Raw genomic sequence first — 26946 nt, forward strand, 5'->3', positions numbered from 1 at the left:
GGAAAATAGACCTTTGCAACATTAAAATGAGGGTTTAGATCTTGGTTTCATGTTACCAAAATCAATCTAAAGTAAAACTGGAAAATAAACAATGAAAATCTTTCATTAGCAGACTGTTTTTCAACATCACTGTATTCTGCTCATAGCAAACTGAAGTGCTATGATTTAAAAAGCCACTCTCTTTCAATGTCTTTGAAAATGTCAATGCATCAAGAAAAATGTGCACATGAAACAAAATAATGTGCAATTAAAACTTAGTAATCTTGCACTTGTCTTTGAGGAGCTCACAATGTTTGTGTTTGTTTGAGTTTGCAGGCTTGCGGTAGAGGTGTTCATGTTATTTTGTCCCCTGCATGTTCAATTTAAATTCAAAATAGAGTACAAATTATGAGATATCTGAAAACTAAAAGTTGGAGAAAAAAAAAGACATGTAGTCATGTTTTCAAAAATATTACAAACCAAACATTACACTTAAATTCATAATAATGTTAATTCATCTGCACACAGAAAACTATTTTCTTTTGGATGAAATTATAAACAGCTGCACCGCAAATGAATATCAGGCTTGTAATGGTTGGGATAACAGAGTCAAGACCAGATGGTGCTGAACCAATGATATTTGCAGGAATGCGGGATTATTAGTTTTATTTGCGTGTCTGTTCAAAAACATACCTGTTGTGGCTTCACAGGGAGAGAGAGGTGAAATATTTGTAAAAGAACACGCTTTCCGTGAGAGAAATGTGCTGTTGTTTAGATTTCACATGATTGATGCTTGACTTAATCCACTGCTCTTTGCGCCTTCCCAGGAGGGTGAGGCGGTCTCTTTGTGCCTTTCTGTCCCATGTGAAGCAAACCAAAGCGGGAGAGTGAGGGTCATAGCTATTCGGCAGGGTACCAGATCCTTCCCACCGGCACATCTGCATGTGAAATCGCCATTTCACCCCTCCACACTCCCTAATTGTTGCTAAAATTATTTGTGAAATTGCCTTCCACCAGGAGTGTTTTCCACGGCAATTGTCACACAATTTTATATGCACGGTGGGCCCACCGAGTTGACACATGCACCTCTTCTTTTCTGCCATATGTGCTCTTTCTATTCGAGTTTAATAGTCGAGCATTATTTTTTTTTTTTGCACAATTACCTTTAAGCAATTACTCTTGCGCGTACAGCGGGGCAAGTCAACCTGTTGTCATCAATAGCGGGTCGATCCAAATGTTGTAATTACCACAGAAGCTATAGGAGCGATTTAGATGTGCACGCTGCGCACATTTACTTAATTGAAAGGTTAACAAGCCAAAAACATCTTGAAGTGTAACCTTCGCTAAGCAGGCCAGTTAAAGTCTGTCCATTCAGAGACCACCATCAGTCACTGACTCACTTATTTCGGCCCGACATTTTTTTTTTTTTAATTATTATTCAAAAGAAGCGCATTGCTCTGAATAACTTGGGAGAAGTTTTATCCAACACGGGAGTAAATAGATTTCTATATTTTTTTCAAAAACGATTTTTTTTTTTTAAATACTTAAATATTTACCTGCAATTAAGGACAATTAAGTATTTTTTACTACTTGAAATTTATGTATTTTTTTTTAAATGAAGTTATTTTTGCTTTAATTTCTTGCTCTATTGTCGCACTTAGTGCGTTTTGTAGATTTATATTTCTTCCGTTTTTTCTGATCAAAGCAAGAAAGAACGAAAGGTTAAAAAAAAAAACACACTTTAATAATTGTAATAATAATAATAATAATAATATTAATATTCCTGAGGTTTAAACAGCTGAATGTCATGGAAGCAGACGCGTTTTTGGAAAGATAGGATTTAGACTAACATTTAGATATATTAACATTTTGAACTGGTTTGGGTGTATGGGGTCTTATGAGGGAGGCAGTCGTGAATTAAAAGTGGAATGTGTTGCTGTGATTGGTCGGCCGGCTCCTGGCTAAACCCACTCTCTTTCATCCATAAAAGAAAGGGCAGGGAGCCTATGGGAGCGCGCGGCTGTCTCCTCCTACGACATGCACGAAAGTTGGCCACTTAAACTACTACCAACCAGCCAGCAGACATTATACTGAACCCAAACAACACCAAGGGGAAAGAATCACACTGCAATTTTCCAACGCAGACACTTTAGGTGAAACTCCTCTATTTTTGCTAGCTTTTCTTTATAGCGGCTTTTTTTTTTTTTTTAAAGAAAAAAAAAAAAAAAAAAAATCGTTTCTGCCTTTACTCTGTATTTTGGCGTGTTCATCGCACCAGAGGAGAGCATCACTTTTATTCCCCCCCCCCCCCCTTCCCCCCCCCCCCCGGTGGAAGAAGGGCTTGTCCGGTTTCTCCGCCTGGGATTGGGATTTGACAGCAGCAGAGCATCTTTTTGATAATTTTGAATACGTTTCGGGGTTGTTGTTTTTTTTCTCTTTATTTTGGCTTGGACTTTCTGAGAGCAGCGCTGTCCGGTGTTGTGTTTGTCTGAGTAGCTACAGGATGGCTACTTTATCAGGAACAATGCCTCGGATGATGCGCCCTGCGCCAGGCCAGAACTACCCCCGAACCGGCTTCCCCCTGGAAGGTAAGAGCAACAACACCATGTCGTTTGATGTTTGAACTATAGTGGCTGACAAAACGCGTCAGCTGTCCACTCTGTCAGCTTGTGCCGTGGTAGTGACACGTAGCACAGTTTGTTATCGGCGACATGCTGGGAAATATAAAGGTGGGTGAACAAATACAACCTCCAGTCAGTGCTGATTAAAGTTAACCTCAAGTCATGGTCTCGAGTGAATTAGAGTTGCTGAAAAGCCCAGTCCTCAACCTTTAAAACACCTTACACTCGTGTATGTTGATTCACTCTGGATTTTATTCAACTATTTAGATTATTAGTGATGTTAGTATATTTAAGAAAAATTCTCTTCCAGTAATTTCTACTTGTTATAGCTGCAGTACACTTCAAATATTTATAATAGGCCGAATAACAATTTTATTTTCTAATTTATGTTTTGATTTTCAAAACACATTCATTAAAAATGACCAGTATAAAATGTTATATTATATATTATCCTACCTTCAATTTTATATGCCAAAATAATTAACGTTTTTATGACATTTTAATTTCTACTACCCCAACTTTGATTGTCACACACACAAAAAGCAATCTAATTGGTAATTTTTTTTTTAATTTTTTTTTTTAACTTCGATTCCTACTACACTCGAGTCGTCTGAACATATGGGCGGAAAAAAAAGATCATTTTGTATTTGCATTCATTTATGGAAACAGTTTTCCCATTACACCCAGTTCGTGCTCAAGTACCCTGGACTGAAATGGACAAAAAACACGTAGCTCGCGAGTTACTCGAGCTCCGGGATTTGTTCAAGTGTACTGTTGCTGGAAATGGCAATAATACACACAGCAAAGAGATGGCTCAAAGGATCACATCAATATTTGTACAGCATGACTAGGAATAATCAAGGTGGGAAGTGTCGCCCTCTTTAGTGTCTCTTGAATGTGAAATTGGATCCTGAAGTGGCCTTGGATACATCCTGTCAGCCAGACTGAGGACGGCTGAATTTGGCACGACGCACTCTTGAAAATGTATAATATGACAATGTCCGGAAACTGCGTCCCATTAAAAGTCAGCAACACAGCAAATAAGACATTATTTGACTGTATGAGGGTGTAAATTGTTGCTTCATCGACTCTAAATTGAGATAAAGCTTTATGATGTGTTGTTGTTTTTGTTGTTTTCTGAGTCTTTTGTTGTTTATTGTGGCGCAGTGTCCACCCCTCTGGGCCAGGGTAGGGTGAACCAGCTTGGCGGAGTGTTCATCAACGGGAGGCCCCTGCCAAATCACATCCGACACAAGATAGTGGAGATGGCCCACCACGGCATCCGACCCTGTGTAATCTCGCGACAACTGCGAGTTTCTCACGGTTGTGTCTCCAAGATCCTCTGCCGGTACCAAGAGACCGGCTCGATCCGTCCAGGCGCCATTGGAGGCAGCAAGCCCAGGGTGAGTGGGGGCCCATGGTCCTAAAAGTGGGTCACAGCAGCACGAGGATAGCAATCGGTTTTGGGGGTGGAGTGGCACGAGGCGCATGACATCTGAGTGAACTCAGATGTGATGTTTGTGTTAGTCTGTTACTGACGGAGTGACACTATTACGACAAAAATGTTAGACCTCCTCAAAAAAATAATACTAATTATGACAATAATAATAATAAATTGCCTTGTCTAGCCTGTGACTTATGTCTTCTGTAATTTAAATTACGTGTACATTATAGCACACCTGTAACATCCTTTCTGTGTCTCTTGAAAAACTTAATATTTAATGTTATATTTTTCTAAATATTTATGTAAATATCTACTATTTTACACATCATAAAAACTCGTGAAAATATTTATCCACAAAAATAAATAATACAAATTTATAACAGGGACTACTTCTCAAGAATGTATAGCCTATACAATTGTCATTATATTCTACACTGATATATAACAGTAGAATTGGGTATATTTGGTCTTTTTTTTTTTTTTTTTACATATTTTGATATTAGATTTATGAAGTTGGTTTATCGTTACTTTTTTTTACTGATTAGTCAATTTGTTTGTCTCCTATATGAAACCATTAATCCGTAATTTCCCAGATCAAAAAATTACAATAATATCGATTTTACTTCATTATGTCTTGTAAGATAGTTTTTTTTTCCCTCTTAAAAAAAACCTCCAAATTAAAACTGAAATTCCCTCTGCTTCGTGTCTTGTCTTATTCCCTCCCATTACACCATTTCAAACATTTCAAAACAAAAGCAGGTGGCAACTCCCGACGTGGAGAAGCGGATCGAAGAGTACAAGAGAGAAAACCCGGGTATGTTCAGCTGGGAGATCCGGGATAAGCTGCTGAAGGACGGGGTGTGCGACAGAAGCACAGTTCCTTCAGGTGAGGCTTCATCTGGTAAGCTGCACTTTTTTTTCTTACTACGAGCGAACACTGCAGCATCACTTCTGAATGAACATCACTTTGAATCCAACATGTTTTAAGCCCCAGTTACTGATAATAAAATGCTTCAGCAGTACAGCACACCTACAGCTGTTTGACCCATAAAAAAAAAAAAAAAAAAATCATCCTGTTGAAATGTGGCTTCAGTGCTCAATAGAGATTTTATATTACTGTTTTTTACATTACTGAATTTTATTTGAAATATTTTCTCAACGCTGCTGCTTCATGTAAAACTTTTCTTGTGCTATTTTTTTTTAATATCCTTCTAAAAAAAATGTATGATAGGATTACTATGGTTCTTTTATGGGTTTTAGGGCTAATCACCCATTTACCTTTTTGTTGCCATTAGTGAGCTCCATCAGCCGCGTTTTGAGGGCCCGATTTGGCAAAAAAGATGACGAGGATGACTGTGATAAGAAGGATGAAGATGGAGAAAAGAAAACAAAGCATAGCATCGATGGCATCCTCGGTGATAAATGTAAGTTAACAGCAGAAAGTCTATGGCCCTTTTGTATATGTCTGAAATAACAAATTATTATTATTATTATTATTATTATTATTATTATTATTATTATTATTATTATTATTATCATTATATCGAGTAATTTGTAGCCTTGTAAGCAGGAAGCTAATGTTTTAAATAGACTTCCTACTTGACGTCCTCTTGGGAAATTGTCCCACATCCGAGCTGCAGCTAAACGCAGAGAATTTATTCCTGCTTTTAACTCCGAGCCAGCAGTTGCTCATTCACTCAATTATTTATGAGAGCCTTGGCAGAAGGTATTCAAATGCCGAAAAATTAATTTGTGTAGCGAATTCCTCCTCATTCATTCACTCCTTTAACGACCTCTAAACGACAGCTGACAGTTGACCCATTTCACAATCGATGTCAGCTCACTGACATTTCACCACTTGTCAGTTAAAGTGGAAATCAATGTTCATATTATCATTTGCTCTATTAGTAATAGGGGGGAAATAAAGTGACGCAGGTATTCGCTGTCAGTGTCTGTCAATAGTGTTTACAATCTTATAATAGCTTTGAGAGATTTTAGTATATGCTGTGGTGTGTAACGGTTTCATAGCGCATTTTATGGAATTAAATTTTAAACATAAGGTGAGAAATACGATACGTGGAACATAACAAGCAATTTAGCGTTAGATTTAGAAAACATAATCATTTTCTTATTACGGTTCATTTAAAATTTAAAGTGGAGTGATGTGAAGAGCTTCTGATTTTATTGTCATATTTTATTGGTTTAGCGTTGGACCTTTTTGTGTGTGAAAGATGCACAGCCTCCAAACCCCTTCTGATGATCAAACGTATGAGGGTGTGAGATTTTGTTTTTTTTAAATCACAAAAGACTCATTTTTCTCAAAAAGACACTGTTACAAAATTTTCAAACTTGAAAATGAACTTCACGAGCAAAACCTCCTCCTCTATTGATGCTATTCTAAAGTGAAGAGTCCGAGGGACAAAAGCAAATCCTGGAAAGCAGCGCAGCGAAAAGGAGAGTATGGACCCGTCCATTCTCATTTAAAAATCTGGTAAAAGAGAGAGAGAAAAGTTTGGACAAAGGGCAAGAAGAAACATAAAAGGAGATGAATTATTCAGTGCGCCCCGCTGGTAGATAGTTTTGTAATTTTATATAATGGCCCGTTGGAGAAGAATCAGTTGATAGCGTGAAAACGGTCTCTTTTTTCTGTCACACCACGCATTAATGTTAGGAGGAGAAAAAAAAAAAAAAAGTCACCATTTTGTTGCAAATGTGTCCATGTAGATGGGTGGTAAACCCTGCTGACTGTAAATGACCAACATTATGTGGAGAATCTTGGTTCTTACGCACAACTGAGGTCCGCGTTTGCTGGCCTTGCCCTGCGTTATCAGTGCATTATTTATCGACTGTCTACTGATGGTACAAAATACCTACATAATGTTCCTGCATCTGTTTTCTTTTTTCTTAACGCTGCTTGTGTTTTAAATTGGGATTGAATTACGTTGCTATAAAAAGAGACGCACCCTCTGCGTAATGCAGTTTAGACTACCAGCATCCGGATGGCATTTAATAATGTTAATACTTATTAGAGTAAGCACTGGAAACGATGGTTGCTGAATAGGTGGCTGTGTTCGTGCCGGGTGTAATAGCTCGCAGGCATGGTAAGAAATGTATTTATCCCCAATCAGCCCCTCACTCTACGAGTTTGAAGCACAGCCCTTATGTGGAGAGGGGTTTTAAAGCAGATTAAATAGAGCCTTTTATTTCTTTTCACTTTCATCTCAGAGCGGAGCTCACAGTTGCTCGCCCTGGGCACAAAATTCATGAGATTTTTTTTTTTTTCGTTTACTTATCCAGATTTTAAGACTTTATTTATTTATCTATTTGTTTATTAGGTTTGTGTATATGATTTTCTCAGAGGTTACATCACGGATTTATCCCAGCTCTAATCTAACTTTATTAAACGTGTATTTAAACTCCTGACTATATTACAACAGTGTATATTTTTTATTTTGCTGCACACACTCAGCTGTTATTTCTCAGAAGGATGGAGAGGAAAGTAGAAAAAACACACAAAAAAAACACCTTACTGCGTGTTCACCAACATATTTCCACTTTTTCACGCTACTGACCCTTTTTATTGTGATAATTGTTTATTCCATAATGGAGCGGAATTCCTAGTCCATCCACAGTTTGTGCCAAAATAATTTCTAATCCGATGTGTGCACTTTAATGGTCACGCATGGCTATTATAAATATGTGCTAACGTTTAATTATGCGCAAGATGGGGCAAAGGCTGCACCACGTCTGCACAAACGTGGGCATCCTTTTGTTTTGCGCCACACCGGTCAGAAAGGTGAGTTAGCTGTCCGGCTTTCATCCGCCACACTGATGCACCGAACTGACCGTCAGATGAGGTGGAGACAGGCGATGGACACTTCAGCAAATTGCAGGATTACCTGAGGTGCTCAGTCTAATTAAACAGATGCCAGGTGGGATTATTTCAGAGCATCGGGGAGGGGGAGTGACAGAGCAGCGCAGAGGTGTGAGGAAGGCAGACAGCCCAGAGATCCAGTTTAGGATTGGGCAAAAGGGGCGGCAATTCAGTGAAATAATTTGTAATGCAATAAATATGGTGTGCAAATTTTGAGCATATTTTTGTTTCAAAAATATTTGGTGTAACTGTTTCTACATATTCCTTTTATAATTTCTGTTGCTCTAAATTAGCTGTCAGGATTTAATTTCAATTCATGTCAAATTACGCATTAAAAAAAAAAAAATAATAATTTTCTTCAGTTTCATCCTCCATTACCAGGTACAACCGTGTTTTTCTACAGAAACAAAGCAACACAAAACGAATAGTTTTTTTGTTGTTGTTTTTTTTTTGCCTATAAAGTGTAAAAAAAAGATGCCCCATCCGCGCTTTACACGTCACGGACACACGTGCGCGCACGCACGCACGGTCGTGCACGCACGGCCGGTCTCTAAGTGTATGGTAATATAATGTAGCTATATTTCGGGTCTAAAGCCGTGCTGAATGAGAAGGACAGGGGAATGAAGCGAGAGACCACTTCAAACAAATCCATCTGGAACAGTGTGTGAGAGAGATTCAGTGAAAGTATGGGGAAGTTATTTAGCTATTAATAACGTTTTTTCCTCAGGCATTGAGAGTGACTCCATCTGCACTTTCTCGCAGCTATTTGGCTGGGTGGAAATTGAGGGAGACCCAAATGTTGGGCAGAGATAACATACCCATCATAGCCCAGACCCTGCGCTGTGCTTCACTGCATTAAACTCGGATTAACCTCCCCTGTCCCCGCAGCCACTCAAGCCACATTTCACTGGAATTTACATCGGTAGGCCTACATTTCTTATAAAGGGGGCAGGAGCTGAAAGACACGATATAATCGATATTATTATTATTATTATTATTATATAATATGATCATAATATGATTATTATTATTATTATTATTATTATTGGCCTAGTTTTTATGAGTGATGATTCAGTTACTTTTTCTGAATAAAAATTAATAGGAAGATGCAAAAAAATATGTAGGCTATAGGCCTATATGCTGTTTTTTTTTTTTAAAGTCAGTTTCAGACTTATACAAGGTATCTTAACAACAATAACAAAAAAATAGTCTATTAAGACTTAAATAGTCTATAAAAAAAAATAGCCTGTTCAAGAAATAGTGTCAAAGTAATGGACTAATTTTCGCCATTTTTTTACATTAAAAGGGACATTTACAGAACCAAATGAATGATTAAAACGCCGTCTACAGGGGTCTATTTTAAGGTTTCTCTTAATTTAAAGGATATAACTTTTTCTTTTCTTTTCTTGCAGAAACGTGTCTTTTTTTAATTTTTATTTTTTTAAATGATGTTTATTTGATATGATAGCTTGCGACTTGTAACCTTTTTCTCGATGACAGGTCTCAGCGTCAATGTATTATCTGTGAAGCCTCAACAACTTCCCCAATAACACTTAAAATCTAATAATAAGACGAGAAAATAATTTTAAAAAAACAATTCCCTTTTTAGTCGATGTAGCTAGCTTAAATTTCCCGTTAGCTCAAAGCTCGCTGGTTGCGTGGTAACGTGTTGCTTAGTAACGACTGTAGTATTTTTTTTTTTTTTTTTTTTTTTTTTTTTTTTTTTAACAGTAGGCCTAAAACGGTGTGACAAAATTTCACTTTTAATTTCAGTAATGAGTAAAAAAAACCTGTAGATTTCGGACTGAAAAACGAGAAGTAGCTAAAAAAAAAAATAAAAAAAAAATAAAGTCTAAGCATTCCCACCACTATTAATTCAAAGATTAAAGTATAATTTGTTATTTAATGACATATCGCGAGACTTGATGACAGGCGCTACTACCAGTGTAACAAATTGGCCTATTGGTTCCAGCAAGGTAACAATCCGTGCAACATAATAACACAAAACTCATTGCTTATGAGTAATGAGAATTGCATCAATTTTTTTTTTAAGGAGTGCAGTTTAAGCTTGTAGGCCTACCAAACCGGCGAGACGTTTCAGTGTCAGGAGCTTTAAGTGTCGACAGCATTAAATAAGAAAAAAAAAATGGAGTAGGCTTAAATTCATTCTGTGCTGGCATTTGACTTTGATCACATGAGAAATATTCATGGAAGCACAAACACTGGCCCTGTCACCATTATCCAGGCTGACAGTGATACCTCTCAAGGCTGTCTATTAATTAAAGTGGCGCTTACCATGTGGGACGACTTCCTATCTGGGCACAAAAATGGTTTTTCCATCTCTTGTGGGGCTCTTGAAAAGGGGCAATCTTCCCTCTCCAGCTTCTTGTGGGAAATTTAAAAGTGTACAGAGGAAGACATGGGGATTTCTAGCTCATTTATAAAGACGAGTTTATAATCCTTTCCTGCTTAATAACTTAAAAGGATTCAATTTCTCCCCTCATTTATGGGGTTATGATCACACATTGTTAGACGCAGATAGCAGCATTTCAAGGTTAACATTTCCTGCTCGAAAATATCAAGAATATAAGCGGTAAGCCCATAGGTGCCCTTTGTTTAGCCTGCAATTTCTCCCCCCCTACAAATGCTGATAGGCCCATTTTAGATGTTGTTACTATTAATGTGATAACAACGACGAAGCCGAGGAAGACCAAGTCGATAAGATGCCACTATGCCACCGAGCATTTTTTTTTTTTAAATGATACGATATTTAATTATAGCATATAATTTCACCATCGAGAATTAAATTCAGTAGGCTTACGCAGACTCTGAGGATTGAATGTCTGGTTGGGGGTCTCAAACCATACGAGACAAATTAAAGAGGAAGCGTTGCCCTCCAGGTATCCTGTCACAACAGTAGGGTGCTTCAGCGCGTCTCTCATTTCTGTCTGTGTTTTATTCCGCCAATTTTCACTATGGGGCTCCGGGATCCTGCGCTGTGCCTGCAGGGCTGCGGGCCAAAATAAATAGAAAATCAACATTTTTCTTTCTTTGCTCAAGTTTGACTTCTTTCTCTCTCTCTCTCTCTCTCCGTCCCCACCTTCATTCCCCCCCCCCCTCTCTCTCTCTCGCTAACATAGCCTATTTGCACGTCAACAGGTGGGGGTATTCAAACTTTTAATTAGCTTAAATTATTTTGATTGTCCAATGAAAACATAGAGCAACCTCAATTTCTAAGGCGTATTCCTTTTTTTTTTTTTTTTCTTTTCTGCAATTTTATTTTTCTTGGTGTAACTTAGCTCAAAAAGATGGGGAGGGAGGGGGGGGGGTTAAGTTGTGTTAAACAGCCAATGTCCTCTTAAAATGTCAGTTTCGCTAATTTTAAATATCAATCATGTAGAATTTAATTAATTTCTTGAGAAAATTTGGGGTTCATTTTGTGGTATTTTTGTTGAAATTGTCACTTGGACACTCTTTTTATTTCATCTATTACCCATTTATTCTTGTGGAAAACAGGAAAAACAACAACAGTTTTGTTTGCATTTTTTTTTACCACACATGCAACATTATTATTATTATTATCATTATTATTATTATTATTATTGTTGTTGTTATTGGCGGCATTATTACTCTCACCAGCCCGACTGACATCGCCTCAAACATTTACATTTCCACTTTAGGCGTTTAATGTATCCCCCTAAATTGCCAGCGCTTTGTTAGCATTAATGTTTAATTGGCTGGAAGAAGATGAATGAGGCTGACAGGAATCAGCTGTCCAGAGATTCCCCTGTGAGTCTGACTCGGAAATCATAACCTGACCAGCTTTTCCTCCTCTGAAACCAGCTCGTTGAACTTGTCACATCTAATTAGGGTGTTAAAACGCACCGAGTGCATCGGTGGGAAACAGTAGGTGGTTGGTCCGGGGCAGCCAATAAGGCCTTTTTGGGTCAGATGGTGGAGGGAGGAGGGGAGTTGCAGCGTGGTTGGATGGTGATGTTGTTGAATTGGACCGCTGCGGGCTTTTATTTCTTAAGCAGCCTTTTTTTTTTTTTTTTTTTTCCGCTATTACTTCAATTATGGCCATCCAGCAGGCTAAACAGGCCAGCATGCATGGACGGTAGCCTTGTTTTAATTAGGTATGAAATTAATTAGAGCAGACATCTATTAAAGACTTTTAAGTTTGGCTAATTTTTTTTTTTCCGGCAGAGTTTAAAGGTATAACAGTGGATTAATGGCTTACACCCAAAATTACATTTTATTGCATCCCATCATTTCTGTGCTGCCTGTCTAACAGGTGTCAGGAAATCTGTGAATTTAGATATAGTGAAGAAAAAATGTATATTTTAATAGTATTTTGGTTTAATCTAAAAAATACACACAGGAATTTAAAACATTTTACCCACACTTTCTGAAAAATCTGAACGTTATTTTGGCCGTACATTCTCTGTCTCTATTTACTTTTATGTATGCAAACATTTTAAACATTTTAACTTAGCTTATAGCTTCTGTGCAAATATAATACAATTGTTTTCCATTCCCATTTTAAGAGCACACTTTTTTTTTTTTCTTTTTTGAATACTTTTTTTTTCTTGTATTGGTACAAAAAAAAAAAAAGATCCCTGTGATGTCTGACAGCCTACTCTCACCATTGTTAGATGAACAGCCACTAGAAAAGGAAGAGAGAAAGAAGAGGGAGGAGAAAAGGGCCTTCTGTTATTTTCTGTCTTGGGACTTGCTGCATAGGCTATTCAGGCAAGTTGATGAACTCCTCCAAAAAGTTTATTAAGGGGACGAAAACAATAAGAACTAAAGCCTTTGGGTGCCTGTGCAGACAGTTTATAAACTAGCTGCTATTGTGCCTCAAAGGCAGATGCATGAATACTTTTGAATGGGGGCCTTCAAACTGACACGATCAGGCTGGACAGCAGCAGTTTTAAAGGGAGACAGGGTGCTTCTGCTGCAGCTCAGATCGCTGCCTTTTTTTTTTTTTTTTTTTTTTTTGCATTAATGTACATCTGCAAGGGAAGGGGGAGGAGGAGGAGCTGGGCACTGTTTGTCACTGGTTTTCTCTTGGTTTTGCACTCTGTGTTTAAATGAAATAAAAAGATGTAACATAAGTCAAAATATAGATGAGCATATTCTTAGAAATGCAAGTATAATAGGAGCTCTATTTTTATGATTATTCTCAAGGAACACAAGTCACATTCAAGAAAGTCTGTCCAGTGAATCATCATAAAAGCATCATATTTTTTACACTGCTACTTACCACTACTATTGTTATAATTTTGTTATAATTTTTTTTTAATTTTTTTTTTTTAAGGGAAACGCACAATCTGTTATAGAGACCAAGAGCACACACACTTTCTTGTAAATGCAGAATTTAAACAAAAAGCTTTAAAATTCCTGATCATTTATGCACCAAAAAAAAAGGAATCTGTTGTGTGCTCTAGCAGAGCAACTCAGATTTACTGTTGATATATATTTTTTTGAATGGGGCACACTGGTTACGTGGACTCAAGAAGATACATTATTCCCCTCCTTTTCAGTAAACAATAGACTGTCACTCTTTATCCCTCTTCCCTCCTCTGTCCCTCCCTCTCCAGCTTTCTCTTTTAGCCCTCTCAGTCTCTGGCTCTGTGCCTCACAACATCAGAGGGAGTCCAGTGATTTGTGACCCCAGCAACCCGCACTTAATCTCGCTAAAGAGGGGGAGCATCCAGTTTACAGCTTGGCGGGCCCCAAATAGACCAAGCCTGCTCTGGCAGGTGTCAACATTAGCAAACAATTGGTCCCCAGTCCCATGCCCCGTACCCCAGTGCGACACTGAACCTAAACTATTTGAGGCTCGCTGAAAGGAGCCACATAATAGGGAATGTGGAGGGGAGGAGAGGAGGGGGAGGACAAGGGAGAGATTACACTCTCAGACAGCTATTAGCAGGGATGAGGCTTTTCTAAACAAACAAAAAAAAAAGAGAAGACGATCAATACTGTGTTAGTTTACCAAGTGGAGTCATCATTGTGGCTTTGGAGTATTTATTTTCTGCTCCATTGTTTTTCTCGACTTCTCGAACGTCTGTGGGCCGTATTGGCAATCCAATTAAGTTTGGAGGGGGTCCCTGTGAGGCCTATTTCTTCTCCCCGGCAGCTGTGTGTTTGCGCTTGCAGTGGGCAGTTCATTCACAGATTTGGTGTTGTAATGAATCCTGATTGGTGAGTATTACCTTCGATAGTGGACACTGACTGGGCTGTCCGGAGGGAAAACAACACTCAGGGATGACAGAGCTCTGCTTAGCCCCTGTGGGATTGCAGTCCCTTTACTTCATTAGACAGGGGTGTCTTAGCGAAAAGAGCGGAGGAAATGGGAAGAGAACGAGTTGACATGTGGACTGTTGTTGCTGTTGAGTGGGTATGTGTCCTGACAAGAGGGCCAATGTTTTTTTAAAGGCCATTTATTTATCCCTCACTGCTGATTCCTGGCCATGCCACGAGGAGAGACAAGTGTTCTCAGCAGGGGAGATTAGTTTCAAAGGTTTTAATGGGAAAACCTATGATAGTTGTTATCGGACAGAAATCTCATTTAATTGCTTTGAGATGTCCTCTTGGTGTCTTTTCACCTGGCCTACAGAGAAAAAAAAAAAGAAGAGAAACATGGGCTAAAACAAACATCGCGCTGCTGTTGTTCTGCACACATCACTAGACAAGCTGCTGTCATTTTGCTGCAATAAACATGTGTAATTAACTGACCTCTTGACCTCCACAAACAATGCTGCTTTTTGTCAGGAAGCACCAATAACAATGCTGACATGCAATAAAGTAATTCTGAACATTTGTAGCAGTAGGACATCGCAGAACATGCAGAGCGTGCCCCCAAATGTAGAGTGATGATATTTTATTTTGAGACTCTAGGTAAAAGTCTTTTTGTTTTGTCTCATCTAGGTGAACTGCCAGAGGGGACAGAGAGTTTATAGTAATATCCGCTTGAAGAAGTAATTAATTAACCATGTAATTTAATGAATTGTAGTCATTTTGCCTAATAAGTTATCTACCAGACATCATAAAAGTTGTCGTTGGCTGACAAGATAATGTCACACAATTAAAGAAGAAGCCTGTGACTATGTGAAAGGTTTGCCAGTAATTATGCATTCAGCAGCAAATATAAGTGAGGAGAGGCAAGCTTTTGCTTTCAGTTTCCCTGTTTAATTTAAGACAAACAAATTTTGCCATCTTGAATTTGTAGGTCAGATTGACTAAGATCCGTCTCGTTGTTTGTGTTGAATTCGGCAGCCCGTTTTTACTGACTGCTTTTGCAGGTGTCAGACTAATACTCTATAATACATGGAGTCTTACATAGTTTTTCTATTGTTTCCCTTCTGTATTTTAAAAACATCGAAGGTGATGATTGGATATCTTTTAATCTGTAAAAATGGTCGAATAATAGTGTAATTTATTCTTGCACTCGCGTCATTAAGACTTGTTTTCGCTAAACATGTTTTTTTTGTAGCATGTAAATTTTATATTAAGCCCACTCTTAGGATATTGTTCTGTACTTTGAGGAATATTGAATAAACTCAATTCAAGTTGAATTTTCTGCCTGTCTGAGGTAAAAATTTTAAGATGAACAGTGTAATAATAAGCAGGACCTTTAGTAGAAATAGATCTTTGTCTCGGTGATTAAGCCATTGTCATCGTGCTAAACAATAAAGGATCACAATAAAAAAAATGAGTGTACAGTACATCAGGACATCTCAGGCTTTATTATGTCCATGTTAAATTGTGCAATGGATGAGCAGGTCAGAGCCACATCATTTACTGAAAGAAATGTAGTTTCCTCCGATTCGCCTTGCCAGCTAAGGTTGTCAAACTCTGACAGCTGGCACAGATCGGGGACAGTGTGTTGCATTATGACCATCCGCTGGTTACCATGGCGCTGCATTAGAAAAGACAAAAAGCATTTCTGGCTAATTTTATTACAATACAGGAATAGCCCGCATAATGTGCAACAGTAATTATGTTTAGCACAGTGCGCCCATGCTCTCCCTCAGTGATGAATGAATAACATTGACCATGGTCTGCTAGTTTAAAAATCGCCATTAGCCTATGCTACTTAGGGCCAGAACATTTCACATTTTATGCTCTTGATCTGCTTCGCTATTGAAATATTCATTTGTTTTAATTGTGCATGTTCTTTTTTCACATCCACAAAGACAATAAACATGTTCCCTAAGTGTTGCAAATCAGAAATGTGTTTTTTCCTACCAAGTTAAAATGTGAAAGCGGTTGTCCAAACAGTGGGGTGGAGCTCCTGTCCTCGCCGACAAAATAACAACCTCAAATGTTGTCTCCTATTTTCAACTAATGGGCTTATTTCTGCATCGTCAGTCATTCTCTCCTTGGGGAATATGTTGTCTCAGTATAAAAAGCTTTTCTACTGTGCACATTACAACCCCTCAATATGCCGAAATTAATGCCAAGCACTCTAATGCCTAACTGTGGCTAAAAAAAAAGCTCTTTACAGGAAATATTCATTAAACTGTTGTATATAAAGGAGCTCTTTTGTGACAGTTTGTTTACTTACAATCCACTAAGTGTCAGTGGACTATAACAAAGTGGAGCATGATATTCTTTTTGAAAACATATTTTCAGGATTTCACACATTACTCAGAAAAACAAACAATACTGTTTTTATTTGTTTTCATTATAAAAAAAAAAAAACCCAACGTCCTGATGGAAAAATACAGGAAAAGATGTAATATTTAAACACAAATCAGTGGCCAAAAGGTCATAATCATATCAACAAAGTGACCTGGAAATGTGGTGTTTTTTGTGAAGATAGAAATCTTAGTTATCTTTATTGTGTATGAAATATTTTCAACTTTGTTCACGTTAATTCGTAGTTTTTGTTGAAGTTTCCATCTTTCTCTTCTATCCTTCCGAGTGTCCTCTATATCACGCAAACTTTTCCACAATATTTGCTGCCCATCCTTGTCCAGAAAATTAGGAAACTTCCCTCGGGCACCTAAAAATGTCCGCTGTGCATTCCTATACTGTGCCCAGTAATCTCTCTTTGGCTTTGTTGAAAAAATGATTTGTTCCTCCAGGAGACCTCGGCTCACAGCCCTGAGACGTAACTGTTTGATTTCCTGCGTAGGTTTTGAGAGCTTTTTGCTGGGGGAGCGGGACTCGGGCTCTTGTGCCATTTGGTAGAAACCCCCATGGGCTCCCTTTTACTTTCTTGTGCTCTCTGTTAATTTCATTACTTTCGCTGTGACCTCAATTAGCAAAGACTTGAGCTCAGGCGGTGACATTCTGCTCCACAGAAGAGAAAACCCGGTGCAAAGCTCAGTCTTAGTGGGGAAGCAAGAGGTGGCAGGAGTCTTTCTAACAAGGTTCCCGTTTTGTATCCTCTGAAGTCTTTAAGGGTCCATGTGGTTCTCTTAGATCCTCTGTAATCTGGCTTTGATCTTAAAAACTGACATAGAAGAAAAGGACATGATAAATGCATGTATTCCATTGTGTAAGTTGATGAAAACTGCATATTTGCAGTGTTTGATGGGAGGATATTTCTGCGAATAACTTCATCAGTACCTGTCTTTCAAAAGAAGAATTCATATTTCAAAAGCAACAAACTTAAACAGTACGCTATTTGCCTCATGTAGAAATAGAGTATGTCTTAAAGTCAAAAGCAAACATTTATATTGTCACTAATATCCCAGTTTTAGTCAGCAGTATATTAAAGAAAAAGAATCCCACCCTTCGAGCCCTTCACGCTTTCACACTCAGGCAGCGCTGAGGCATGGGGAGTCAATATGTCAGCGTTTATGGATGCCCTGCGGAGCTGCACAGGGCTGTCAGGCCCCTATTCATGCTCTAATGGCCCCCTGAGGAGCTCGTCTCTCTGGGCTGAAAAGGCCGGGAGGCCCAGTGGACGCCCTGTTGTTGAAGGTGAGCGTGCGCTCTCATGGACGCGCTGCGCCTTCATCCATATGACAAGAGCCATAAAAGAGCATCGCTCTCGCTGCTTCTCCCTCTCTGTCTCCTCTGCTTTCTTTTACGCTCCCCCCCCTCTCCCACTTTCTCTCCCCACCTCAAACAGAGAGAAGGGGGCTAATTGTTTGTTGTGAGAGCCAAAGATTATAGAGCCTCCCATCTTTCTTCCTCCCTTGCCTTTTTCTCCTCTTTTTCAAGCCCCCTACTCCTTTTCTAAAGAGCGTGATTCTGTCAGAGAGACAAGGGAAGAAAAGTATTGGAATTTTCCTGAGGAATGTCGACGTAACCGAGACACTGTCAGAGAGACAGTGGCCGTGAGAGATCGTGTGTTTGGTAGTAAAACAGGGCGATCTTGTCTAGATTTATTAGATGTTGAGCGTGTTTGAAGTTATAAAATGCGTGTAAATTCTACGCAAGTTGTGCACATATTTTAGAGCTCTCCTACACTTCTGCTTTCCTTTTTCACTTTCCTACCACTTGAAATAGATTTTGGGAGAAAGTGTCCTTGGCCCTCAGCCACCTGCTATAAACCAGTAATTGACATGATAGGCGTGAGACAAAACTGAAACCACTGACATCTGTCCATAAAGGTGAGCGGAGAGTGATTTTATCTAAAGATAGACGGCGGATTTTTAATGTCTTTGTGTAAAGTTACACACCTCATCCCGAGTCAATTTCGACTAAATGTCAAATTGCGACCCGGAGAAGTTCACCGACAACCAGAGGAAATTCATGATGCATTTTGGCTTGTTACCTAACCAAGTAAACTGTTAACTTGATTTTGCCACATACACAGTACTTTTTACAAATTGTTTGGTATGTTGATCTGAATATTTTAATCCAATGTGAATAAATTGCAGCTGTGACGAGGCTAAGCTCACTTTTAAAGTGTTGAACTTGTTTTTCACGTTGCGGGGAAATAACTACAGGAAAAGATTATTCATAGGGAATCTGTCTTTATACCGTTATGGTTATCGCTGTCGTCTATCTCGTGTTCACATAAGGTTCCTATCTCGGATACATCCTTCGGTAAATGCCTTGAATCACATGGCTCCTTTAACTTGGCAACCCCTTTAGGAGGAACAGGCAAGTGCATTAAACAGAGATGCCGCACCATTCTCAGAGAAATGCAAATTGGGAAGTTGTTAGTTATTTGATGTTGCTGCACGATCCCCCCCGCCCCCGAAACATCCCTCCACTCCAGTGTTGGTGGTTGAATCGCATGCAGTCCTGGGGACAGGCAGGGTTGTTTATATGCAGGCCTGGAGCAGCAAAGACAGCACAGAGACAGATGCATGTCAGAGATAGCAGATCCCATCTCAAGCAGATGCCTCTTATCACAGGCCTGTTTGCATAATTAGGCCTTTTGATATTCACCCCCTCTGACTGACAAAAAGTATAATTGCAGTATCAAGTACGACAAAAGGTAGGCACAAAATAAACAAGTCAACATAAATAGGGAGAAAAGACGCGGTGTTATTTTTGTCCTGTGGGAAAAAAAGAGGGAGGAAAAAAACACCATTTTTAACTAAATCTGCTGTCAGTCACAGTCAACTGGTGTGACTCGGTGCTCAGAGGCTGGTCCTGTGAATGCCTGCAAAACACAGAGCGCGAGGCCTGATTGTAATTATGCTGGAACTAATATGCTTTTCAAAATGAGCCATTATGAGCTAATGCTGCACTGCCAAAGCCCTGTCTGTTTTTGTCCCTCTGTCTTGGATAGTTTGCAAAGGTATGGCTGATATTGAGGCCATGGGTTATGATATCAGAGACAGTCTGACGAGGATGAGTGCTACTTTAGCCTAATACTGCTCACAGGTGAGATGAGGGATGAAGCACCTGCTCTACTGTGTTTCTAACGGTGACGGTCTTATTTTTTAGCTGTAAATATCTTTTGCACTTGCACGTCAAAAGTAATGCTGCTGATGTTTAATTAGTTATTTTGTATTTTTTTTCTCCACTATTATTTCTCTTCTAAGTCAAAGTATAGAAATTAAGTAGTTTACCAGTTTTCAGTATAGAGCTTTTATACCTTTTAAACGTTTTTCTTGCTGTAATTCCTAAAGCTTTACGATTAACACTAACTTAAAGGACAAAGAGTCTGGTATTTCAATAAAAACCGCCGCAAAGTATCAGATGCACAAATTTAGGCAACTTTTTTCAAGCACCTGGTAGAACATGAAGTTTATTGTCGTTATTACATATCGTAAACTTGTAACCTTACAGATCACTTGGTTAATTGCTGGTTTTGAGTAGACAGATGTCTGTTTAATCAGCATTACCTCAGCGTCTCAGGGGTAAAGGTGGAGGACTTGGAGGGAGAAGATGGAGAAGATGCGGAGTCCTGAAGGAGTAGGTGGGGAGGGGGGGTCGTCATGAGGAGCAGGGCTTTGAGGAAACAGGGTGATGAGGATCCCATCTGCCTGTAGTCTGTCTGCAAGGTCAGCAGAGGAGCGTCAGGGGAGAGAGCAGACTTTAAACCTCACAGTAACCTTAAAACTATTAACTAGAAGCTCGAGTCCTTCAAGAGCAAGAACTCGGTTTTATCTAAAGGGCCTGGTCAGACTTAAAGCATCATTAAAGGAAAGTCCCACCGGGGTGAAAGGATGTTATGTGGTTCTCAACATCTGCGGGGTTCTTTTGTTTTATGAAATTTTACACAATAATTAAACACAGTTAACCAATTGTTACTGCAACATATTGATTGGGAGTGTGTTTAACCACCGTGTATAGTTTATGTAATAATAGGGGGTTTCTCCACTTCAGACACTTTGAAATTTGACTTTGTTTTATTTTTTCGAGAGGCTCATAAATAGCTCCCTAAACAGTTTTCAATATTTGAACATTTTGATAAAGAATGATCGCCTATTGCTGTGGCTTGGCCCCACGTCAAACTACATCCTAACTCTTAGTAGGCACACTATTCTCCAACAATTAAATGCACAAAGAAACTGGAGAAGGAAAGAAAAGCTTATCACATTTGGAAAACATTTCAAACTAATTATCAATGACTGTGAAACAACTTCAGGAACAAACAACGCAAAGTAATATTGTTTGGATAAAAAAAAGTATCTATCTTTGTGAAGTTTAAATATAGGTGAATTATAAAAGGACAGATTGATTGACAGCTGATTGTATGAATTGCATCCCTTCCTGTTGACATTAACTACATTGATTTTGTGTACACTGGCTGTAAAACTGTAGTACACAAAGATAATTAGTATATATTCTATAATATACCCTAATGTATGGATTATTTTAATTATTTTTTTATTATTAAGAAGTTTTTTCCTTCTTGAAGTGATCAGTCATTTTTTGGGGGGATTAGTAATTAAATGATCCGCTGATTGATCTTCTTCAGTTAAATCTCTAAACTCTTCTATATTGAAACCATCTCTTTCAGAAGTCATGACATCCATTAAAACGTGAGTTAAGGTAGCTTTTTACGTACACCGTATCCGTTGTTATTTATAATCTTAATCAAGCATTTACCTTGAAAAAGCGGAGTCTAAACCTGATTAATTCCTATTTATAATGGGCACAATTTTAAATCAATATTGAGGTGAAACCTCTGAGGGCCCCTGGAGGAGAGTACACAGCACTAATCATGCCCACTGGATGGCACATAATTAGATTCTAATTGGACGATAAGTAATGAGACAAGGCATGAGTGGTTTATCAATATCCCATGAACCTTTGAATGGAAATTACAGCAGTCGTATTATGCAGAGGTCTAATCAGAATGTACCTTTTTGTGCCGAGCAGACCATTAAAGGAATTGACCTTGACAGCCCTGCAGGGATTTTCTTCAGTCTTATTTTGTCTTTTACTGTTCCCATTTGCAAGTAAGTGATGAGGGGAAAAAAAGAGACATGTGATTTAGATTTTAAAGTGATTTTGTCCAGAAAACTGCCTGAAAAGTAATTGTTTTCCGTCTTTATACTTGCTTGTGTTTACTGATGCGTATTGAGGCTCTGTCTTACATCAACATGGAGAGCAGCAGCCATGTGTTTTGAGATATTTTCTGTCTCCCACTCGCCAAATACAGTCAGCATATAGATGAGTTTTACGTCCAACCCCAATCCCAGTTGGCCCCATGGAGTGTGTGCCACGTTCTATTTTCCCTTACTCATTACAGGCAGGGCCGTTGACCTTGTGCTTCTGGTTCATGTACAAGAGCAGATGTGTTGGCTCTGCGGGGCTTAATGACGAGCAGCAGTACGAGCTATTGTCTGTTGAGGTTTATCAGTCATTAGCCTGGTAGCATGCTAAATGTGACACTGATTGCCACGGCAGTTTACTGGGAAAATAAAGTCGATGAAAGCGCCTCAAACAAAGGGGAGGACATGAAAATAATTTGAGGAGGAGAAGACTTTGGTGTCTCTCTCAGAACCCCTTGAGTATGTGTCAGCCTCGGCGTCTTCCTGTAGGACACAGAGGGGTGACTTTGGAAAGTGATCTGCAGACTGCCGGTCTGGTCTCAAGTGTCGTCATGGCAAGTTACCGGGCAAATGGATATACGCATCCTCATGAAAACCAACAAAGGGATATGTGGTGTATGTACATATTCAACTTTGTATGTTCAAGGGTGTTCTGCAGCTGAGTGAGCTTGTGCTTCAAAAATCAATCTTTATTAAAAAGGATAAGACTGAAGAATTGATTTAATGAATGCGGCCTCATGTCCTGCGGCCACATGTAATCCGCAGAGAATCATTGAGCATGAGCTCAGGGGGACAAAAAATGTTCGTCGAAGACTCATAGAGTGGCCTGTAATGATAGTCTCCATATAATCCCATAATTCCTTGTTTAATTAAACTCTGGAGCTGGCCTTGAGACTCCGCCAGCTCTGTTGCTCTTTTGTTCTCACAGTTGTTATTTGGAGGCTAGGTTTGAGTATTCTTTTGTCCACTTATGTTGAAAGATTTGACTGGAGTGAGCTATAAACAGAGACCGGAGCCATAAAACAATGAATTCGACTCAGACGAGACACTCAGGTGAGCATTATAGTTTTGGTTTGAGCTGAATAGCGAAGGGTCCCTGTCAGAAGCAGAAATCTCTTCATGCACCCTCTTCTTCAATATCTCCTTTATTTTCCCTCTCCCACACTTTCTGGACTGTGCATGATGCAATCCAAATAGGCCTGGAGCAACACTGGCACATCACGCCGCCTTGTCAATGTCTCAATGAGGAAATTATGAAAATATGAATTTTATGACATGAAATGAAAAGGGCCATGGAGTTTGAATAGACATGCAGAGGAGGTGAAAATGATGCAATTTTCTAAATTCAGTTATAATGGTAATGTGCAATGGTAATGCGTATTTGCTGTCAAAAATTTCCCTGTCGGCCTGGATTGTACAGCTTTGTGCTGTATCTATATTCCTCGAGCAAAAATTCATCTTAGTTGAATGCCTAAAAAGTAATGTAAAATATGTTCTAATTCATTTAATGACAGCAGATGGAAACACATGGGACTGAATGGTTTTGGTGTGATATTGTGTTCTATTTTATACACTTTGGCTGTACTGTGGATGAGCTGGGTGCCCTGGGCCAATGACAGAGAAAAGCAGGGTGAGGAGCAGCAAGGTGGCCTGTGCAGATTAACCCCTCTACCCACCAACACCCCCTCAGCTCTCTGCCGTCACAGCCTCTGGGGCCCCTCTCAGAGGCAGGATTGTATATCAGGGCCTCTTCTATATTAAATAAATATCCACAGATTAAGATAATATTCTCCCAGTTGTATATTGAGAGAGGAATAGCTGTCATTTGAATCCTCTATGATGCCAAGCCTCCTCGCTAAATCAACAAAAGAGGCTCTTTTTAAATTCCAGTATTCGCTTTTAGACCGAGTTTGTGATCAGATTCAGCTCGTTTTTGTTTCCATTCTCTACAAAAAAAAAAAAAAAACTCTGTTAATTCACATAAAAGACTTCCTAACTCATTTTTATTACATGATCATACAGATGGCCCTTTTTCTTTTCTCTTTTTACCCCAGGTAACCGCACAGACGATGGCTCAGATATAGATTCGGAGCCCGACTTGCCTCTGAAGAGGAAGCAGAGGCGCAGCCGCACCACCTTCACCGCTGAGCAGCTGGAAGAGCTGGAGAAGGCTTTTGAACGGACACATTACCCTGACATCTACACCAGAGAGGAGCTGGCTCAGAGGACAAAACTCACAGAGGCGAGAGTACAGGTTAGACAAACACTTGCAGTACACAGATTAATGAGCACACACGTTGCCCTGTACTATGCTTGCATAAAAACTTTCTCTGGTAGTACCGAGCCATGAAGAATGATTTTGCTTAACACGCCATGTTTTGTGGGCGAGCAACCAGCAACATCTCTTTCCAGAGGCAATGAAACTCCTATTTTGGATAACTCATGCTTTAAATTGTTTTTATGGGGACTATGTGAAGTAAAAAGTTGTTGCATTGATGTGATTTTTAACACTGTAAACACCACAAACAAAACTCAACTAAGTAAAAGTATTTCAAACACTCAGTCAAAACTATCTGCATGACTTCAAACCACTGAATGTAAGCAGAGAAATATTTAGTTTCCTTCTAACTTGGGTGAACTGATCCTTTAAGTGCACGTGTAATTGCTGTAATTGACATTTATCTTTGCTAACTGTAAAAACTCCATCTGTTAACATCAGTGTGCTGCAGCAGCTCAGTGCTGACACTCAGCCTGTTATAGAAACTCCACCGCTGTCTGTGCTGCACGAACAATAAATATCACAATTCCCCCAAAACAAACTGGAAAAAAAACATCTGAAAACCCTAACAACATTTTCTTTCTTTTATATCATGGCAATTAAAGATTCATCCATCAGGACCATGTTGTCCTTTTTTATCATACTTCACTGGGAATGTAAAGGAGCTCGCTGTCTACTCCTGTCCTTCATGTTCAAGTAGTTTGACAGAGATGCCACCCCCCCCCATCCTACCCGACCCCCCCCCCCCCCACACACACACACACACACACACACACACACACACACACACACACACACACACACACACACACACACACACACACACACACACACACATACACTCACACCTCAGACCCTGACAGCCTGAGTGCCCTACAGTTGTGTGTGAGATTGAAGGGAGATATGTACAGCAGAGTTATAGCAGCAGCTGTTCTTCCAAAGACGGAGAGAGAGAGAAAGAAAAAAAAAAAAAGAGGAGAGGAGAGAAAGGGAATGCATTCCTGATGGATTTCTCATTTCGGCCTTTGGCCAGGATCTCATCCCATCACTTTCAAGCTCGCCGCTGCTTGTAAAACCCTTCACATATCACACAGGGTTCTTCATCCTCTCCAGGGACCCTGTGCCCCGACAACAACATTAATCAATCAGCCACGAGTAAAAAAAAAAAAAAAAAAAAAGTCTGGGGCACCCCTCTCTTCTTACCACAGTCGTTCACACTCGCTCTAACCCCCCCCCCCCCCTCCCCCCCTCTCCCCCCTCCCCCCTAAACTCCACACCGCATGCTAACTGTTCATCACACTACAAACATGCAGTTTGGGTAACTGATTCCACACATGTCTTTGTCCATCTTGAAACCCCCCAACGCGCATGGATGTCCAATATGTCGGAGTATTTAATGCCTCACTCAGGGAAGGAGATATTTATCTCACGGCTCTTATGAAGCAATATAGTTGTGTGTTTTTTGGTTTTGTGTTTTTAGTGTATGAGAAATAAATAAAGAGGTCAAAGGTATAAAATTATTTTTTTATACCTATAAAATTATTTTTTTTATAGAAAATGTGCTGTGACACATTTTGATAATATTGATTTAGAAAGTAAATTCAATTCTGCATTTTGTAAATTGACTTAGAAATAATCATAATCTAATGAATATAGACACGCAATTGCTTTATATATACATTTGTGATAACGGCCTTGTACAGATACATTGTGTAGTGCATACCAAAGTCATCATGGACAACAGTTATTTGGGTTTAAAATACAAATTCATTAACACCTGTGTAGTTATGGAGCATTTCAAAAATGTCTAAACAAGACAGCAAGAGAAGAAATAAACCGGAGTGACTGCCGGCTCTTTGCTGTTATAATAGACTTAAATGATGTCAAATGACCTGAGGAATTTGAGTCATGGCTATAATTTGTTAATGCTGTTTTCCTCATAATCTAATTCTTTGAGGCTTTGAAAGTCCCAAAAGGTCAACTCAAACTTAATTTTCTGAGAAGGTTACAAAGAAAGGGGCTCGGGTAGTCAAAATAAATAATGTCCACAGTTGTGCTGCAGTTTGGTGAGCATGTGTCAAAGAAGATGTTCTATAACAATAACTTTTTTTTCCTCACAAGTATGATAGTCTTTGTCTGGTAAAGACTACTGAAACGGTTAGATAATAAATATAAAAGTGAGAAAATGTTTCAGTGTAAAAGCACTGGCGTGTTATTTGTTTCACTGCGATCTTAAAAAATGTCCACCAGCTGGGCTTTCACATAGTTGCCCAAATGGTCCATCACAGGGCAGGAGAAAGGAGACCCTTTGGCCTGAGAGCAAAGCTTCTCCAGCACAGCTGCAATGACGCATCTTCCAGATGTCGTTCAGAGACTAACCGATGTTTGAGGGCCAAGTAAGAAACTATGGGTAGGGGTTGTCGGAGGGGGGTTTCACAGACTCATATTTTAACTTGAATTTGTGTCAGCTGTCATGGTTCACTGTTATCCGTTTGTCATTAAACATGGTGATAATGTGGAAAGTAGTTTTTAGGTTGGGTGCGGAGGTAAACTGTTCTCGTGCGGCGAGCACCTCCGCAAACATGGCTGCGCCGGCTCAAAGCTATGCTGTAAATTAAACTGCTAGACTCTCGTGGAAGTGATGAGTGTTTGGCTTAGCGCTGACTCACAACCTAAACTCATAAACAGAGCTAACTCCCTCGTGTATGCCCTTGCCTGCCATTTTAAGACCATTTCGCCATCTATCTTTATCAGCCCCGCTGCCCTTCTCCGCGGAGCTACCAGCGCTTCTTCGCCACCACGAGCCCTGCAATGGTTTTATC

General features: G+C 39.4%; 1 protein-coding gene across 2 annotated transcripts in view; it reads left to right on the forward strand.

The window, feature by feature from the left end:
* Window positions 1-2058: 2058 nt before the first annotated feature.
* pax7a (paired box 7a) overlaps window positions 2059-26946 on the forward strand; it is a 46219-nt gene continuing 21331 nt past the window's right edge. Inside the window, exons 1-5 of one of the 2 annotated variants that reach the window (XM_069690861.1) lie at window positions 2059-2567; window positions 3768-4003; window positions 4801-4945; window positions 5340-5468; window positions 23901-24100. In XM_069690861.1, the coding sequence (XP_069546962.1) occupies window positions 2483-2567; window positions 3768-4003; window positions 4801-4945; window positions 5340-5468; window positions 23901-24100 (795 nt within the window). In that variant the 5' untranslated portion in view covers window positions 2059-2482. The remainder of the gene's footprint in view (window positions 2568-3767; window positions 4004-4800; window positions 4946-5339; window positions 5469-23900; window positions 24101-26946) is intronic. The other variant, XM_069690862.1, reaches the window with a different exon arrangement.

Source organism: Brachyistius frenatus, unplaced genomic scaffold, assembly GCF_029030835.1.
Source record: "Brachyistius frenatus isolate BFR_SWC_R1_liver_20210118 unplaced genomic scaffold, ASM2903083v1 Contig_10, whole genome shotgun sequence".
NCBI classification, from domain to species: Eukaryota; Metazoa; Chordata; class Actinopteri; family Embiotocidae; genus Brachyistius; species Brachyistius frenatus.